This window comes from Leguminivora glycinivorella, chromosome 17 (assembly GCF_023078275.1).
Source record: "Leguminivora glycinivorella isolate SPB_JAAS2020 chromosome 17, LegGlyc_1.1, whole genome shotgun sequence".
NCBI classification, from domain to species: domain Eukaryota; kingdom Metazoa; phylum Arthropoda; class Insecta; order Lepidoptera; family Tortricidae; genus Leguminivora; species Leguminivora glycinivorella.
Window position 1 is genome coordinate 13,476,221 of NC_062987.1, and position 21,019 is coordinate 13,497,239.

At 38.1% G+C, this 21,019-nt stretch overlaps 1 protein-coding gene across 1 annotated transcript in view; it reads right to left on the reverse strand.

The window, feature by feature from the left end:
• Positions 1 to 21,019, reverse strand: part of LOC125235259 (protein sprint) — a 415,349-nt gene that overhangs the window by 340,879 nt on the left and 53,451 nt on the right. Inside the window, 1 exon segment of the mRNA XM_048141757.1 lies at positions 19,346 to 19,422. Within this exon segment, the coding sequence (XP_047997714.1) occupies positions 19,346 to 19,414 (69 nt within the window). The 5' untranslated portion in view covers positions 19,415 to 19,422.

Sequence of the window (21,019 nt, forward strand, 5' to 3'; positions counted from 1 at the left end):
CTCGTAAATGAAACTTGTTTTAGAGTTCTTGCCAAATTCTCTTCTGGGTAAGTTTAAGTGAATGCGATATCTGATGTTCAATCCATAGGGTTTTTTTATGAAATTAACCAAAGTCCACAAGCGACAAAAAGACAAGAGGTAAATGTTTTTCGTTGGTCAATGAAATGTCTCTGAAACCATTTCTATTTCTTGGAAGTTGTGTGAAATAAGTACTGTAGCTACAGTAGACCAGTAATCAATGTAGGTACCTACCTACTCTGTAAACTATGATCTAGGTATACTGTTGGTCGTTTACCAAATTTCACAGAAAACAATCTAAAGCCATGCCTTTGCAGAGTGGCACATGCCATACCTCTGTTGACTGATCCTGACTGATCAGTCATAACATAAATGACTATTCAGCGACAAATGACGTAGTCTATTCTACCATATTTTTTAACGTTTTGGAAACCTGTAGTAAGGTAATTTTTAACCGCCGACGCAAAAACGACGGGGTGTTATAACTATAAGTTTGACGTGTCTGTCTGCCTGTCTGTCTGTTTGTCTGTCTGTCTGTGTGTGTGTCTGTCTGTGGCACCGTAGCTCCCGAACCGAAAAACCTAGTTTATTTCAGTTACTTTCATAGTGTTATGTCTTACGGCATATTGGCCTGGGGAAAAGCAGCAGATATTCAAACCATCTTCGTTCTCCAGAAACGGGCAATACGATCTATCTACAACATGGCGTCACGTGACTCACTGAAGGAACGCTTTAAGGAGATAGACATCCTTACAGTAGCTTCACAATACATACTAGATGTGATAATGTATACTCATAAGAATATAGAGTCCTTTAAGAAACTGTCAGATATTCATAGTTATAATACACGGAACAAACATAAGCTAGCGGTTTCCAAGTTTCGTCTACAGAAAGTGAAGAAATCGTTCCTGGGAAACTGTGTAACATTTTATAATAAGGTACCCTTAGAGGCATGGGATCTGCCCTTTACTTCATTCAAGAAGTACATAAAAAGTGCACTTCTCAAAAAGGGGTACTACAAAATTGATGATTACCTGGGAGATACTACACCATGGCCGACTATCCAGGCTCAAAATCTGTCATAGTTTTGCTAGCAGTGTCCCGGGGAGACATTGTGTCATGCTTAAGGCGCTGTTGCTACTGGCTGTTTAAATTATTGATCCTTATTATTGTATAATTATAATTTGGTATATATATATATTGACTTGTTGAGTACATACTAGTTATGTATTCTGTAGAATTAGTTGGAGATTGCTAGCTTAACAGTCTCTTGACGTGAAATTTGTATTTCATACGCATTTTTTTTTCTATTTCTAGTTCTTTTGACACTTGGAGAACCTTTACACCTCCAAATTTTTATTTTTTATTATATCCCATTAATTATAATTGACTGTGGGGACCTTTTACATCTCCCAAGATCTTGTTTTCAATTAAGTCAATTTAAACTATGTAACATACAAGCACGGAATGTTGTGTCTTACATCTAGGTATACCGTATTCACTTATTATTGGAATATTTAATACAGCCCGGACAGCTTGAACATGTCATGCTCGCTAAAAAGTCTTTGCTTACGGTGACGTCGTTGATCGGGTCGCCACCTTCCCGAATGAAGGTTGAGGGAGGCGATGGCTGAGATGCGCGCCATATTCGTGAACGGGTGCTGTTTGTGAAGACCGGTCTGTTTCAGCTAATAGGGGCTATGCTATTCTATGTAACATTAATTTTGAATGAGATTACGTTGAGGCATTCTGTTCGGTCCTTGTTTGTTTATTTTTCTTTCTGACTCTTGGAGACCATATACATCTCCAAGGAAAAAAGTAGATTAAGTATACATATATATATTTTTTTTTTCCTTTGCTTAAGACAACAAGAGTCTTTTACAACTCTAAAGTTATTTTAGTTATTCGGTTTTTTTCTTCATGTATAATTTTTTTAGATGTACTTTGACACTTAGAGACTCTATACATCTCTAACATCTCTTATTAATAATCATAATAGCTTTGTACTTTGTATAATTTCTTGTGTTAATATTTTTTTTATGAATACTTTTGCTTATTAAATTGTATCTTGTTTTTTTTTAATGCATGTTAAATATAAGATGTAATGTTTTGAAAAGAAGTGGCCCGCCGAGTTTCTTGCCGGTCCCATAGTGGATACCCTCCTCCAACTGAGGGGGGACTGAAATCTTCTCGAGGCTGAGGCGTAGGGTTAGAGCCGGCGTAGTTTTATTTGACGTTCATAAGCGCATTGTAATATGCCTACTTGGAAAATAAATATTTCATTTCATTTCATTTCATTTCATTTCATTTCAGAAAAGTTAAGTTAGTCGGGAGTGTTCTTAGCCATGTTTCATAAAAAACAGTTCACTATGTCGCGGTCGGGGGTTTTTCCAAAGTTTTAATTCTGTTGTACGATTAATTTTTATCAAAGTACTTTTTGCAAACAGTTGATTAAAGCTCGTCAAACAGCGTAGCTCTGTGTACCGAACTAGGTATTTGCCGAGGCCGCAGACAGGGTGGCTGGGTAAAAAGTTGCTCAAATAAAAATCTTTCGCGGCGGCGGTAGTGCGCTGCGTTATGACTGTTATGACGATTCCTTTATTAGCACACTCTGCATGGAATCGCAACTGGTCTAAAAATCAAAATGACTAGGTATAGGTAGGTTAGGTTCGTTAGGTATCTTCAAACAGTACAGAATACCGGAGCCCGCGACGCGGGGCTCCGTCGATACCGCTTTAAAATGAAGATAAAACGAAATAGTACATTTCGATACAAGTGCGAAAAAGAGGAAGTTCGAAACGAGTGGCGATAGAACACGACCGAAGGGAGTGTTTTAAATCGACACGAGTTACGAATTTCCTCTTCGCACGTGTATCGAACGACGTTTGTTTTCAGTACAGATGGCCCTCCGAAGTTTCGACCTGGCATATAATGAACCACTTCTCGCACTAGTGCGTAAAAAAACACCATCTGTACTGAAAAAAATATTGTGGATATTTCCAGTTGTTGGATATTTTTTAATTTAAATTTCCTAAATTTCTTAAAGTTAAAGATTCACAAACTTTAAAGGAATTAAATAAATGTCATATACAAAGAAAAAGTGACCAAGGCCTCCAAGTGTTCCGAGCTGGAAATATTCTCAAATGAGAATAATTTAATTTGTTCTAAGATTTAAAGGAATTTCCAAGAAAATTTAATTTTTTGGAAAATTTCTGCAACTTGCACATTAGTACTCACACTCTGTACATTGCACGTACAACAACGGTTGCTGTAGATTTTTAGGAATTTGTCAGTTGCATGCACTACGCCAATAAACAGGTCCGTGTAAAATATCAGAACGCTTAAACAAATTTAAGCAGTAGTTTTATTTATAAACAGACAGATCTTTAATATAACATGCTCAATAACAATGTAAGTACCAGCTTTTTGGTCCCGGACGGACGCTAAAAGCGAATAAAAAAAGAAATTCTTATGACAAACAATCGAATGAAGATCTTCAAATAAGGTGTCGGATCTCATACAGCAACACATTTCCAATAAGTTATATCACTGATTTTATTTCAGGTCAGACAAATCTGGACATGATTGATTAATCGATAAGTACTTGCATTTTCTTTGAATTAGTACTTTACAATTTGTTGTACCTCAGGTACAACTCGGTCAGACGGTCATACAGTATCAAATTGACAAAATAGATATATTTATTTTTCCGAAAGTATCAATCATGCCCGACTACTGTTTATTCTTTTCTTTATTTCAATGTATCAAAATGTTACAATGTAGGTCTGCCTGTGTCAACCATCACATAATTAAATTGATTTCTAAGTAAGTATGCCATCATTTCCTTTTACTGTGCTACCAAAAGTTCAGTGACCTCAGCCGTACACAAACGGTTGCCATGGTGATTTTAACAAAACACAAAATCTGTATCATGCTTTTGTATTTTATTATCTACACCATAGAGCTTATTTTTATTGATTCCTTTGTTCTATTTTATAAAGTAGGACAAAAAGTGTTTTTGGTTAAAGGTTTGCCGCAATCAGTAGTGGTCAATTGCAGCAAAATTATTTGTTATACTTATATTTTTTCCTATGTATCGTGAATATAATCATCGTTTTACACGAAACAAAAATTAAATTAACACAAATGACATCCTTATATCCCCCGAAACGAACCAAGTGTTCGAGTGCAAAATTCACTTTTTATGAACTACTGCACAAACCGGTGGAAATAGGCATAAAGTTAATAAGTTCAGTCAAATTGTTTCAAAGTCTTCGTGAAACCTAGCACACTCACAATTTGACTATTTACTCGTAGGTCTGATTTGACTATTTGAATTTGACTATTTTTACGAAACAAAATTAAAACAAATTACATCACAGCCATCCAAGTCGCCGAGTGCAAAATTCACTTTTTATGAACTACTAAAACGGGAAAAAACCGGTGGAAATCGGCGTAAAGTTAACGAGCTCCGTCTAATTGTTTGGAAGTGTCGCCGGGGACGGGTGACGCGGGACTTATATTTCTTTTCGCCATTTAATGTTATGAGATGATATTTCATTTTGCAGTATATAGGTGTGGGTAAGATGAATCAGTGCTTGAAGCGAGGAAGGAGCAGTTTGACTAACCTTTTTATCCGAGGATTTGAGGACCGACAGGGATGGATGAAGTGGAAAGTGGTAGCATTAAGTTTGGCCTTGAATATATAATTGGCGGATGTATACTAGATTGCCTAATCTATTCAAGGAAGCCACACTCATCAGATCAGACACATCGGGAACATGAAATCGGAGCACGCCAAGATTTCACGCCATTTAAAAGGAATATTGAATTGATCCATTTTAGTGCATTGGCGGTCCCTCAGAGCATAAAATGGCGGTCCAATGTCCAGTACCAGTAGCTTGCCTTCTCGCGTGCGAGTGCATATATATTTAACTTCTAGGATGGACTCGCGCGAAAGCGCAAGTTAAGTTGGGTAAAACCGCCTGGCAGTCAAAATCGGCGTCATTCTGAAGTATCCATTGACATTTTAAAATAAAAGATTTCAGAATTCATCTGATCTCTCCACAGATACTGCGGCATGCAAATTTGGACATTAAACTGCGTCCCCCAGGACGCCCCGCGCCAGCTTATGAATAATGCGTTCCGTTACGGTAAAGTGTCATTTTCATGCCCGAAACAAATAAAGCGGTAATCGATCGCTGAAGGATCTCGGATGATTCGGGGAAGGTGAGAGATTCATTTGTTTCAATGAATGTTACTTGTTTTATAATCATTATTACATTTACTTGAAATGAAATGAAAATAACACCGTACCGAATCCCTCTAAGCTAAGTTTGCATTTCATTGTAACTGCAGATGCATAGTAATGACTGCTTACGGATGATGTTGATCAGTCCGTCCTCTGTGTGGTTGGTGCAAATCTCGCTATCAGAAAAGTTAGTAGGGGGTGTTGTCCTAGATCATTCTTAATTCGATTCAACTAAATAAAAACGTTTATTATTGAATGAAGCAATCTACAATTACTTATCGCAATAAAGCTTCTACAATTAACTCTTTTAACTACCTTTCTCTCTCCATTAGGTACTAAACCGGCACCCGAACTGCACTAAACTTCAAGTCTTGGAGAAACTTAACCTTTTTTACGTCGCGACAACTTTACCTAGATATGGCACATAATATAGATCTCTCTTCAGTTTGTCCAATCCTGCGATTTGACAGTTTAATTAAACGACGATGTCGATCGCAAAAAAAAAAACAACTCGCACAAGAAAATTAATGGCGTCTACGTCCACAATAAAAAGACATAACATCGCAAATAGGAAACAGATAAAAGAGCATTTCGATAACAGAGACAAACGGGGTTGTCTCAATCCTTTTGTGAACAAAATTAATTATAAACGGGCTATTTGTTTTGGATATAGATTTAGAATGGACGGAATTAGAAAGGGCGGGGCGGGTTACGTGAGTTAACTAAGCAATACAAGACTGTTCAATAATAAATGGAATTCATATTTGTTTTCTTTAAGCTAATTATTCAAACAGACAAAGACCATCCAGTTTTGAGCATTCGACTATTTTGACTTACGTACGTTGTGATATTGTTTATTTTTCAGAATCTCCAAAAGAGTCTACAGAAATCCAATAGCAAAGTTGACTTTTTATTACTACTACTATTTTAGAAACTGTCACTTAACAGTACTTTCAGTTCATGGCACTTTCCTGCCAAGTTTTTCTTTGCTTTCCAGCTTTATGTTTGTGTTTACGAATATATAATTTCCATTCAATTTTACTGCATAATTTAAATCGCATGTTGTAAAAGTTTTGTACCTACCCATTTCTATCATCCTACTGGAGTTCTGCATACATCGCGATAAAAAGTTGAAAACAAACCGACTGTCGGTGGAATTGGAAACAACTAATAGGCTGTTGCGTTGTTTACAGCGGCGCAAATGAAGAAAGTTCTGTATTGATGCCCGTCGTTGGGGACTTTCAATACGGGGGGATGCAGGGTTCCCTTGGTTTAGACCCTTTTTACGGCAACTTTATCAAATGCTCAAAGAACTCTTCATTTCCAAAATTAAAAGATTTGCACACTCTCATTCGTTTCGACTGAGGCGCTCGACATCTTAAAATAAATTTGTAAATCATCGAAAACTTGATACAATCTGTATAGCTGAGGCCAGCCTGATCAAAATTATTGTCTCGTTTAAATTTTTCCGTTTCTGCACTCATCATTCACTTGCTTTCCCATAATTTGGGGTCGGCGCAGTAGATTTTCTTCCATTCCTGTCTGCCTTTTTTCCTGTTTCTGCAGTATCGTTTAAAGAAACTTAAACACGGAACCTAACAATTACCGGGCCGCTCGCTTTCCCCACTTTTCCTAGCTCCGCAGCCATGTCTGATTTGCTTCGGTATTTGTTGTTTTCCCATTGATTCCCCGCCATTGTTTATTCTCTTTATGAAAGCAACAATGCAAGGCAGACGGAATTTTTAATTACACTCTTACAAAGATGCTTACGCGATTGTCAAGTTTTTTTTTTGGAGGTGAAAACTCTTTTAATAGGTATCTATTTACATTCTTATTAGTGTTTGTTGTATCAAACCGTCTGTTACCGAAATTAGCGTTTTACGTGTTGTTGATGTATTGTATTAACTGTAGTTGATGCAATTTGACCTTAAATTAGACTAACGACCCGCCCTGACTTCGCACGGGTTATACAAAACCTTAATGAAATTATGCACACGGATCAAGACAAGAGAGGAGTTTCATAGAGGAGAAACTGATGGTTTAATAATCAGGTTAATCACAATGTGATAACTATTCACGTAGTTTAACTTATTACCCCTATATATTTTTCAAAATTGGAAAGAAATAGTACCTTTTTACTTTAGTAAAGGCCTTGTCAAAGCCATTCAGTGACCTAAAAAGTGCATAAATACTTGCCAGATATCGGAATGGCCAACTTACTCGTAATGTCATCATTTTACGTCGAATTATAACAACTTCACACTCTAGCCAGGCTATCAACATGTAGTGTAGACCGTCCTAACACCTTGTCCGCTCCATAACTGTGCAATGCATTAAGTGTCCTTTATCATTTAAATGGTTCATGCCATTTCATGTAGATAGTCAGGACTCAGCCACATTTTTTTAAACGTCCTATGTTTATTAGAATTCAAGGGTACTTAAGTCATTTTGGAACTGTAAAGTGTCCATCACGTATGGCACGCACGGCGCCGCTCTGCGGTGCGGTCGGAAATTGAACGGCGCCGCTACCGTTTGGAAACTATCTGCCTTTTGTTTATGTCAGCCTGGTAGATAGATAGCAGCCAGCCATCACACCGTACCTTTTGGTAGTTTTGGTTTATTCAGGTTGTCAATCAAAATAGCAGTTATAAGATAAATCTCAATCAAAATGAGTCTTTTGAAAAGTGAAACAAACCTTTTATCAGATAATACTGGTAAGCGATAGAGCAGGTGGAGCGATAGAGATAGATATCTACTAGCGTTTCGTTCCGTGAGCGTTTCGTGAGCGTTTGTGCCATTCGGCTACGCACCCAGGTTGTCAATCAAAATGGCACTTTGGATTTGGTGCAACAAGCGTCGATGTTACAATTTAATAATGAAACTGAAAGCCTTTCAAGATAATACTTTTTAACTATAGTGAACCTCAGAACCAGTACCAAGTATTGTTGAAAATTTAAATTATGAAATCCTCCGACAGCATCACATTATTCACATTATAATACTTTGTGCAGAGAATCCCGATTTTCTGAAAATCGTGATCAGAAAGACTAACTGGTTTTTGTTTGATTATCTATTACTTACTCACAGTGATAATCGAGAACACGAATTCATAATATGCAAGCAATACCTAGCAATGTTTACAAAATACAAACCAAAAAATAATATGCACCGTTCCATCGGACGTAGAAAAGCGAAGTATGGAAAATTAACTAAATTCAGCTCTTCAATCAGAAGCCATTAAAGCTGTTTAAAATACATTAAGCTAAGTTTTGCCAACAGAAGTTCAAACCAACTAAATTTATAAAGCGCGTTACTCTGAATATCCAATAATTAACAATCGTCCATTAAAATTTTAATAATCTTAACGAGCTAATATAATTCTCAAAGACAATCGCTAATGAAGTGACTTCCGAATCCGGAAGAGGAGGACCTCAAATCGTCAAACAAGAATAATTACAGTTTCCGATCCCTGCCTGCGTTGACAAGGTGCCAATCTTTACATAGGGATTAAGAACCGTGAACGATTGGAATTTAGTGTACACACATCCTGTTAGGCTACGCAGACAAGATGCTAATCGTTTTCACTCCGTAGAAACGCAACTGCCTCTGGCTCTGTCGCACTAACAGACAACTAAGAGCGATAGAGCAAGATACTATGGTACGATACGGAGCCAAATGCACAAATGCTTATTATGATAATATAGTTATCGAAGCTAGCTATCTCTATCGCTCTTCCGTATTGGCGCGACGGAAACAGACTGCGTCAACAATTGTCATTTCGGCTAGGCTGGCGGAATTCTTGTCAATGCGCCCTTGTTTGCTTGAAAAACGTCCACGACTGTTGTCGACCCCTGCTAATGGGCAATTTTCATGATTTCATCGCGAACTTTTAATGATCCTTTTGTGAACTTTGCCGGAACGCTTCCAGTCTTTAATTTTATTGGAATTATGAGACCCCTGAGTGTTGACAAACTCCGAGATTCACCCTGTTGGATTCGCTGAATGACTTTTGGATTTCAAGTGCAAACTTTTCATCATTCAATATCAAAAGCTTTTGAAGTGTTTTTGTTTCACAGGCTTCTTGTAACTTCGTTTAAAATAATAATAACCACTGATTGATAATTAAAGATACTATAATACGACCAGAGCAATTTTATCATTACACACCTGCTGAAAAATTAATGTGCTGTAATAAAAGTAAAACTGTAAGCATCTTTTACTTTTAAGGAAATCAAATGCGCCCAACTAAATGATTAGCACCTCTCACATCTGTCATATTGCTACTCAAAATCGAACAGGCGCTCAAGACAATGTTATTGTACGTATTGAGATGAGACAGCTACCGTTCGTCTTGATATGTAGCTTTCCATGCTTAAAGGCCCCTTTTGCTTCATCTACGTCCTTATTTAACTTGAAGCATGCACTTCTGAGCAGGAAAGCCACATGTTAGAAACAATAGGAGTACATGCGTGAACTTAACATGTGTATGATGTGTGGTGTAGGAGAACGCAGCTGCGATCGTCTACCTGTGATTATGGCAAAGATTATGCCTGGATGAATCAGTATGCCTAGATGAAGTATGTATGCTGCTTTATATAAATATTAACTTAGGATCGATATGCATCCTAAGTTAATATATAGGTAGAAATCGTTTTGGACTTCTGGTACTGGGGCTCATTTCTCGAAGCTACAAGTTACAATTTTTTTTTAATAGACGTCGGTGGCAAACATGCATACGGCCCGCCTGATGTAAAGCGGTCACCGTAACCTATGGACGCCTGCAACTCAAACAGTGTCACATGCGCGTTGCCACCCCATTAGAAACTTGTACATTCCCTTTTGCTGTGTTAAGTACACAGCAAAAAGGAGTGTACAAGTTCCAAGGAGGGTTCGGGTTGCCGACGACTCAAAGGACAATAGACGGAACAAGTTAGTTCCGTAAGTCCTCCCGTCATCAGCACACCGCACCCTCGTTGAGCTCTGGCAGCCTTACTCACCGATGAGTAGGGTCTAGTGCTATTTGGCTGCGGTCTTCTGTAAGACGGAGGTACTACCCCAGTTGGGCTCTGCTCTAGATTCGAGCGAGACGCTATCCGCTGTGCTGTGCCCTACCACACAAAGCGGAATATCATCCGCTATGGTATATGGTATATAGTATATAGTCAATGTCTAATATAATAAGTTGGACAGAGACTTCCGCTTGTAACTTGTAACTTTCAGTTTTGAGAAATGGGCCCCGTGATGATTGCGACAATTGTGAAACTGTGTGAGAATAAGATGCTAAAACAAACTAAAACCCTTTTGGTATAGTGAGTTGTGAAATTGCATGGAGAAATGATGAATGAATTCATTGATAAATTGGCCTGCATATTTACAGCTCACTATACATACTTACTTAAATACTAGTAGGTCTTTTTTTTTTTTAGTATGAATAGGTAGACGTTTGACCACGATCACACCTGATGGTAAGTGATGATGCGGTCTACGGTGGATCACGCTTACCTATGAGATACCTATTTACTCTTGCTTTAAAGACACCTGGATTGGTCCATTAATTCACTTCTCTTTTTACAAGACTGTTGTTCGGAAGTTTCCAAGGACTCAAATAATGGCATTATTGCATCATATTCGAAAATAAAATAATCGAAAATAATTTGCAAAGAGTGGCACTGAAACTTGAGTAGTTTCATGTGCTCTGCCTACCCCTTCATAGGATACAGGCGTGATTGTATGTATGTATTCGAAAATAAAATATTCCGGTTAAGTTACCTTTTGTAGTGAGATGAGTACCTAGTGCAAGGTAAGCCATTAAGTTATGTTTTCGTATTATAAATATGATGTTGATCTTGACATCACTGCACTTTGTCATTGCGAATACCATGCATTTTTTATCTAAGTCCGACTGTATTCTCTACGTTCTGTATTGATTTTCACTAGTATACCTTAGTTTTCCTAATACTCTTAGTTGTTAAAACCTGAGATGTACTGGAAATGCAAGCCTATTTGATGTTGACGGCAGAATTCAACAGACTCAATACAGTACAGAATGGAGTAGGTATTACATATACGTATGTTGTAACGTAACATGCCTGTCCGCAACCACGGAGCATGGACGTGCCAGAGTAGCCCGGCAATAGTGGCAATCTAACACCTCAACTTAAAGATCTATTCGCACATTTGGCACCTCAACCTCAATAGGTACTAGATGTTTGCCATCGATAGTATTAATAAAGAAGATAATTATATTTTACTAGCTTTTCCCGCGGCTTCGCTCGCGTTAGAAAGAGACAAAATGTAGCCTATGTCACTCTCCATCCCTTCAACTATCTCCACTCAAAAAATCACGTCAATTCGTCGCTCCGTTTTGCTGTAAAAGACGGACAAACAAACAGACACACACACTTTCCCATTTATATATAATATTAGTATGGATAACGACAAAAACGCCTATTGTTTCCCTCTACGAGTTTACTGACTGTACTAATTTTGATATGCTTTTTGTAGTGAGTTGTGAAATAATGAGTTGTATTGATGTTCAATACGCTGTACGCACAATACTAGGACACGCATCTGTGAGTCATCACTGTGCGCCTAATTATCAAGTCGTAATTGTAACTGGGTGACCGTCAAATCTTTGTTTTTATTAGAGGATGGCGATAAGGCTTGAATTCACGATTTTTTTTATTTTAGTCTTGCCTATTAAAGAGTTAAGTCGATCGTATGAATGACATGTGTTTGTGCCCTGCTTCCGCGCAGCTTGCTTTTGCAATTTGAAAACAGTCATTTCCGCAGCCGAGCCGTAGTCACGTTTGAGCAAATCAAAGCACTTTAATAAACCTTCATCTCCGCATATATTCGTAGGCCGTGCGTAATGGACAGAGCATTATCAGCGCGTGTCTATCGCGCTGGACGCAGGAAATGGAAATGTCAAGCACATGCATGCGGCTTATGAGAGAATTACACAAGCGAGAATTACACATCCATGGTCGCGAGACACTATCTGTCAGACTGGGGGACGATGTACTGAAACAGGTAGATAAGTTCCGCTACCTGGGGAGCACTGTAACCTCTACATGTGACCTTGACTCTGAAATTAACAACCGGATTGGCGCCGCTGCTGCGGCCTTTGGTAAGCTGGATGCAAAGGTATTCAGCTCACATGATCTGAAATTAGCGACAAAGATCTCCATATATATGGCTGTAGTTCTCCCTAACATCTTATACTCCTCTGAAACGTGGACCGTATATCGCCGTCACATCCGCACTTTAGATAGATTCCACCTGAGGTGCCTCCGCAAAATCTTAAAGATCAGCTGGTCCGATCGTATACGGAACACCGAAGTTTTGCGAAGAGCCAAAGTAGGTGGGATCGAATCTTATATCATGCGACGACAACTTCGTTGGGGCGGCCACGTTTCAAGGATGACTGAGGGTCAGGTGGCTAAGCGCATCTTTTACTCGGAGTTAGAGGAGGGCAAGCGAAAGCATGGCGGACAGCTTCTTAGGTATAAGGATGTGCTTAAGCGCCATATGAAGAACTGCCACGTGGACCCATTTTTGTGGGAGAAGCAGGCGGCCGACCGCCCGGTATGGAGATCTTTCGTCGCTAAATAAATTACCGATTTTGAATCCCGTCGACTTAAGGACCTGGACATTAGACGGGATGAGCTAAAAGCCCGTCCACCAGCGGCTATTACTTATAATTATGCCAATGGTGTGCTTTGCTGCCCGTCATGTGCACGGGTATTTGTTAACAAACTTGGCTATGCGAGTCACATGCGAGCTGGTCCTATGGGATAGCAAATATTATATTTTACAAAGCTTTTATAATATTTTGGCGAAATAAGGTAATTTTAAGTCATAAAAATCACATTTTTTAAGGCTCGGCGGGTTGACCGTCCTCCCGCGATGAGTACAGAAAGACCGTCTAGTGCTTGTTGTCGCGTAATTTCATATGAGACTAGGTTCCAAAACCATGATCATTGTTATTTTACGTAATAACAGGGCAGAATGTGCTAGATAAGTAATAAAATAACGTTGAAATTTTAAACATATAAGCATTTTTCCATTTATAAGGCAAGACCGGCATATGTCCCGTAGATGAGGTTCATAACCTTCTCTTTTCAGGTCCAATTTAGTCACGAATGTCACGATATTACAGGCTCATATAAATCCAACTACTTATTTGTTTTTGAAACTTTGCTATTAAAAGTAAAGGTAGTACGTGAATTAGTTTGGTAACATTTCTTAGCAATGTCTGGGTTTTGCTGTAGTCACTACCAGCACACCCGAGAACCTGTTTGACCAAACCCATGACCACTTTTGTGTCAAAGTGACAGTCAGCAATGTCAGATTCCAAAGTGGTCTTTAATTTTTAAATCAGCACCCCCGAAAACCGACTAATGACACCCATGGCGAATTTTGTGTCAAAATGACAGCCAGCACAATCAAATTCTAAATTTGTTATTAATTTTGGTATCAGCACCCCTGAGAATCTATTTGGCCACACCCATGATGTCTTTTGTGTCAAAGTGATAGTCAACAACGTCAGATTCCAAATTGGTCATTAATTTTGGCACCCCCAGAAACCTACCTATTTGACAATGCCAGCAATGTCAGCAATGTCAAATTCTAGATTGATTATTAATTTTGGAATCATCACCCCCGAGAACCTATTTGACCACACCCATGACCTCTTTTGTGTCAAAGTGACAGTCAGCAATGTCAGATTCCAAAGTGGTATTTAATTCATACCAGGCGGCTATATTTACGAGCTCATATAACCCGGCAACCTTCAAATCAAGAGTGAACAGGCATCTTCTGGGCGAGCTCACTCCATCGTAGGCCACGTCTTTGCCTTTGGCTAGTCTGTTGCCAAGAGTAAGCCCTTTTATAATAATAATAAAAAAAAATTAAATCAGCACCCCCGAAAAAATATTTGATGACACCCATGACGACTTTTGGGTCAAACTGACAGTCAGCAATGTCAATTAACGGTCGGGTAGCCGTAATATAGTCGGTCAAAACAGTTTTTAAGGGTATCCATACGGTCCCTGTTGGGTAATGCTGATTATAAAAATAATAACCAACTTGAAACCCTACTCTCTTTTGAAATATTTACATCTACATATACTTAAACAAAAATAATAAAAAACGGGTAGAACTTTTATGATAATTCTACCAACTTAAATACGATAATGAATAATGCAGCTTACTTCTGTTCACCTCTTATCATTCTTCACAACCATGTCACATATATTTTATTTTTACTTAATACTTTCGAATGATTTTAGTAACACAATACGAATCATTACCAAAACTGTATTTCGAAGTTAAAATCAAAGACGGTACAACTACCATAAGCCAAAAACGTACTTATATATTGATATCATTTACACTCGACTTATTTCCAATAAAGCCTAAAAAATGTTGGCAACTCCTTGTTTATGATATGCCAGTCTTGCCTTTCTCTTTTATGCCGGACTTTCTGAGTAGGCACAATTTCTAAGTTACATATTTCAGAACATAAAACTAGAAATTGAGCGCGTTTTGAGTAAATTAATAGTACTAGTCAGAAAGAACGGTTATTAAATGACTACGTTACATATACAATATACAAATATTCCGACTGCTTCTATTTGATTTTAATTTTTTGCGGAACCATGTTGAGCTCGATGTTCGAGTTCGAAACACAAATCAAGATTATTGTTAACTAGTGTTCGTCCTAGGGATATGTACTGAAGACCAATGGCTTGAGGATGAAAAACTGCTATACCTTCGGAGGTGTGGGAGGCGTAGATATATAAACACAAAAGTTATAGTCAATAGACGGTCTTTCCGGGTAGACGGTCTTACCCACACTGACCTTAATACACAATGTTTGGTTATTGGATTGATGTAAAGCAATAAAGTGGCCTTATAATTATTTTATTACCATAAAATTGAGTATGGAATATTTAAAACAGACAGTTTTGCATATTTGTGCACACAATAAGAAATTTAACGCTTTCATAGTACAAATAGCTAAAATCATGCTTACGCAATACTTATACAGTGATATGTTCGAATATGATCGCGCGATAAATGATAAAACATCAGGCCGTCCCTAATGTCCCTATCGCAGTAAGTGCGATAGGGACGGCCAGATGTTTAATCATTTTTTCTACTCCAGCACTTAAATCTGTCAATTAGATTATTGTCAGCGGTATCCAAATTAAGTTCATTTGAGTAACGATGAGAAAGTCTATTTGTCTATAGGTTCATAGGATTACTGCTAGCAGTAATCATATGAATATAGGAGTTCTGTTAATTTCTTTTTAAAAGCACAACTTCCATTTATCAGGTATGTTTTCATTTACAGTAATAAGTAACTTTTAATAAATAATATAATATTTAGGTTCATAATTTAAATCAAGATGAAAAAATAAACTTAAATGCGTTTTACATATTAGATATTGCAAAACAAAGGTAAAAATCATAAGTTTATTCAATAATTTTACATTCGACATTTAAATATTCTTGAACGCAACCACATTTTTCGTAATTGAAAACCGGCTTATTTTCTATTTCTCTTGTCTATGGTATGTTTGACATTTGTAAACTTATCACGAAACTATTTGAACTATTTCGGTGGTGTGTAGTTTGTTTTAATTCGACGTTATTGTGCAAAAACATAAGTAATTATGAGTGATTCTGGTGAAAAATGCACTTCCGAAGAAATGGGCGCTCAAAGTTAGGGCTTGCATTCTGGAATTCCGGAATCTCGAAATTCCGGAATTTCGGACAATTTTTCCGATATTACAGTTCCGGAATTGAAACGCATAATCTCGAAAATTCCGGAATTGAAAAAAGATATATTTTTGAACGAAAACGTGTAATATCAGCCTGGTTATTTTACAAAACTACCACCGCGTCTATAAAAGATATGTAAATTCATTAAGTTAGACACTCCTCGGATTCAGGTAGTGCCTATTTTATGACCAAAGGGTTGCATCCAGGGCTAGTTAGAGCGAGATAGTGTAGTTTTAACCCGCTAATATTATACCATTGTCACTTTCTGGTTTTGCTCTCAATTGTTTTAGCTAATAAGTGAAATATATAATCATTTTAAAGTAAATATTTGTTGTAGAAAGTTTTGTTTTGTGATGATTTAAAATTACTAGCCGGGAGTTGAGTGTTATGCTCGAATACTGAAGGACAATTAAACATAAATAACATTAGGTACATTATTAATATTGTTATTTTATTGTCGTTATTTATGCTCAATTTATTAGATCGAACTTAAATTTCAGTAATAATCTAAATTAATCGGTATTAAAGCGGCATAAACTCATAATTTTACTTCTTTTCTCATAGCACTGAATATTTTAGGCATAAAGTCTTAAGTTCAGAAGCAAATCGTAGTACTTAGTATTAGATTCATTCACAAGCATAACGTCGTAGTTACTTTATACACTTTTCACAAAGACGTGTGCATATTTTACTAAACTCTTTCTAAGTCTATTACCACTTACCACAAAATCAAAAGATGTGAGAAGCAAATGTATGGAAAATGATGTATATATAAAAGAATGATTTATTTTTTTACAAAAAATTAAAGTGTAGGTACATGTAGGTACCTAGGAATAAATCATAAAATCTGTCTTTTTGGGCTAGCTTGGATATCTTTTGTCCCTACTCGAGTCTGATAAAGGTAATTCAATATTTCTTTTATTACAGTTATGTGAACAAGACGTTATGCAATTCTTGTAGGTAAATTATTATTTTTATATTATTTCGATGGTCAATGGATAAAAAAATAACTTTAACGTTGACCACTATCAGAAAACTGGCACTAAAACCTCGTTTGTATCGTTAACTGTAGTTCGAAATACCTTGCAAGACCGATTTTGACGCAAAATGGGCTTTCCTGTAAAATTACTAAAATGAAAATTTCAGTGTTATACGCCTTTCAGGTATGGAGTTATTGTCTTAAACGTCGATTTATAACAAATTTCAGTTTAAAATTGTATTATTTCATCAAAAATCCACCAGAAAACCAAACCAAAAAAAATTGTTCAATTCCGGAACTAGTTCCGGAATTCCGGAATTGAAGTCCAATCTCGAAAACCAGTTCCGGAATTGAAAACCGTCCGATATTGCAAGCCCTACTCAAAGTGACTGACAATTTGTTACATGAAAAGTCAGATAAAGCGTACCAAAAATGTTATGATTGTTTTGACATGGAAATTGCAAAAAAATGTTTCAACTTTCTCTGAAACGGCGTTGTTGGCATATTTTGAAGAATTGTGCAACAAGTTCTCGCCATCAACGTTGTGGACAGAATACTCAATGCTACGACGATCCACACAAATATTCCCATTCATTACATGAAGTAAGTAACTAACCCATTTTATTATTCTCGAATAGGTATGTATGTGGCTGTCGTAGAAAAAGTATAGTATACAATCGTAACATTATGAAGGCTATAAAAGTCTCGTACCTTACTTAGGCCACTCGGCAAGCCTTCGTGGCCTAACCGCAGTACTCAACTTTTATAGCCTTCATAACGTTACCGTTATATAATATACTATATCGCGCGACCATACTTGCCTGCCTGATGTGTATCATTTATCGCTCGACCACGCTTGCCTGCCTGTACTGTACGTACAAGCTATAAGTAATATAAATAAAGGTTAATGTAATCGTTCAGTATTACGTAAACTTTCAAAACTCCTTTAAGAGTGGCATAATCATCCATAACACCCATAACAGAAAGTTGCGTCTAATCAAGACTCGATCTCCCCAGTTTATGAGCCCTTATCACGCGAGGAGTTTGCAAATAGCAATAGTAGGTAGGTACTTTAATGGGCCCTTTTCCGTCAGTTCCCTCTTCGACGATACGCTCTGCGGTATGTCTAAGCACGTAACACTAAAAAGCTCTAACGATTTTTGAGAAAGTACTTATCTAGTTTATATATTCTTAGTTTTCTTAGAAGTAAGCCTCTGATAACTTAGATTAGTATGGGTTAACATATTGCCGCCCCAGTTTAGCTCTATCGCGCCACTACAAAAGAGCGATAGGGAAGCTAGCTACGAAACGCCCCTATATGGCGTTAGCGATAGTGATTTTGGCTGGCCTGGTACGAAATGAACCTACTGAACTGTGAATTCTTATAAACATACGTGCAATTTGATATAGACTTATCTGTCAATTGCCAATCTCTACCAAAAAACTTGCCAAGTCATACGCAATTCTGTTTTCTCTAAATTCAATCGAAATTTTATGAAACGAGAGATGTTTCTCTAGGTTTGAAGACTGAACAAATAGCGATCCATCTCTGGTCTGGAGCACCGAAATACCAACAATACCAACAATTCTTCCACTTGTCTCTATCCAACGTCGGGCAGTTCGTATTGTTGGCGATTCCGATCTCACAGCCGGTTTAGATCCTCTTAGTCTTCGGAGAGATGTTGGCTCTCTGTGCTTGTTCTACCGTCTGTACAACGGGGAATGTTCTGATGAACTCTTTGACTTGGTGCCACCGTCGCGCTTTTATCACCGCACCTCCCGCCAAATAAACAAAGTTTATCTTCACTTTCTCGACACGTGGCAAACCAAGAACGGGCCTCTCGCTCGTTTTTGCGCAGAACGTGCAAGCTGTGGAATGACCTTCTGAGGTGTTTCCCTTGCGCTATGATATGGGGTTCTTCAAGAAGCAGGCAGGTATTTAGGGTTCTCAAAGGTCGGCAACGCATAAGTGGCTCCTCCGATGTTGCTTATGTAGTGAATAGTGATGTGCAAGTTGCGGAAAAAATCTTAAAATCGTTTCCAAAAAAATCTTAAATTTCTTGAAAAATTCACGAAACTTTCACGAAAAATAAAGGGAATTTAAATTTATGAAATGGAAAGTTTCCATCCATAAAATTGTCCATACAAAGTATGGGAAGTTTCCGAAGTTTTCCTATGTGAAAATTTCAGGATTTTGGAAACTTTAGCTAGCTTATGTCACGTGTATGCGATAACTGCTTCCCATCAGGCGGCTCGTCTGCTCGTTTGCTAACTGTTTCATTAAAAAAAAGTATCGACTTAGTTACCTTCATATAGGACCCGCCGTTTCTCTCCTCGCAGTGCCGCCTGATGTACCGCTGACAGATGTTGGACATCGCTCATCCTGTAAAAGAAAGTATTTGTTAATGGCCTACCTCGATTCAATATATCTTGAGACGTACTTGGTGGTTGAAGACATTAAAACTGAAAAATTGAGATGCTTAACGGGCCAAAAATGCAATGCAAATTTTAAGAAAACAGGCATCGTGTATACGAGATACGAGTATAGTAAGTAAGGTTCCCATTTCCCATCAGGCGGCTCGTCTGCTCGTTTGCAGCCTATTTCATAAAAGAAACAATAGTATTTCATTCATTATAGATTTCAATACATTTTTGTTGTTACAATGAGAAGCTAACAGAACATAAAACTACAAAAGATACTATCACTTAATACTGGAAATATTGAGTCACTCTCACTCACTGCCTGAACTGAACTGAGTCTCTGCTTGAACTCATGTTGAGCTCCTTACTTTTCGTGCAAGTTGACTGTCGATGGACTGTTTTACGGAACCATAACTTAATCTTACATGCTTATTAAAAATGTATTAACAAATACCACATATTTACGCCAAATTCTAGCCTTATTACATTACTCATGCGACTGTGTCATTTAAATGTCAAACCTTTAAAATGCTGGCCTTTTCGGCTTTAAATGACGCAAGTAATCAGACCTCTTTCAACCAGGCATAAAATATTTCAATACCTTCTAAAGAGCTTTGAATCATTTCGATTATCCGCAACGGATATTATAAAAAGCGAAATTTAAAAGTGGATACATCGTAGTGTCGTCCCTTTCAAATCAATATTTATGTGAGATGGGATGGGCGGATTTGAAGCGCTGGTGGCCTAGCGGTAAGAGCGTGCGACTTTCGATCCGGAGGTCGCGGGTTCGAATTCGAACCCCGGCTCGTAGGTACCAATGAGATTTTCGCAACTTATGTGCGAAATGTCATTTGATATTTGCCAGTCGCTTTTCGGTGAAGGAAAACATCGTGAGGAAACCGGACTAATCCCAATAAGGCCTTTTTTTTTTTTTTTGACGGAGTGGGAATGCTGTTACGCACGATGTGTGGGACTCGCCGTTTCTTTCCCCTCCCCTGTCGAGAGGGGGGAAACTTGGCCCTACCCACTAAACCCACTCCGGCGTTCCATCCTCTTTGCCGTTCGTGAGGGCGCGCTGGGATCGATGTTGTCATCATGTCATTCACCACGGCGCCCTCCGGCATTGCCCGGCCAAGGCACCCGCTTAAAGAGGGGGATCAGAGACGCTTGATCCCCCTCTGCTTCTCGCTCCCTCTCTGATCCCAATAAGGCCTAGTTACCCTCCGGGTTGGAAGGTCAGATGGCAGTCGCTTTCGTAAAACTAGTGCCTATTACGCCAAATCTTGGGATTACTTGTCAAAGCGGACCCCAGGCTCCCATGAGCCGTGGCAAATGCCGGGATAACGCAAGGAGGATGATTTATGTGAGATGGAATGACGCTACGATGTTGCCACATTTTAATTTCTTCTGTTTTTTCCAGGCTTCAGGCTTTTCGGCGAACCTTCGTGAAGACGTCTCCTTTATTTAGATAGCGAGAGATACCATCACAAATTCGTAGAATCCCTACATGTTTGGATGCACCTCACTGAGGTACCAATAATACTCAGATGAAATCAAAA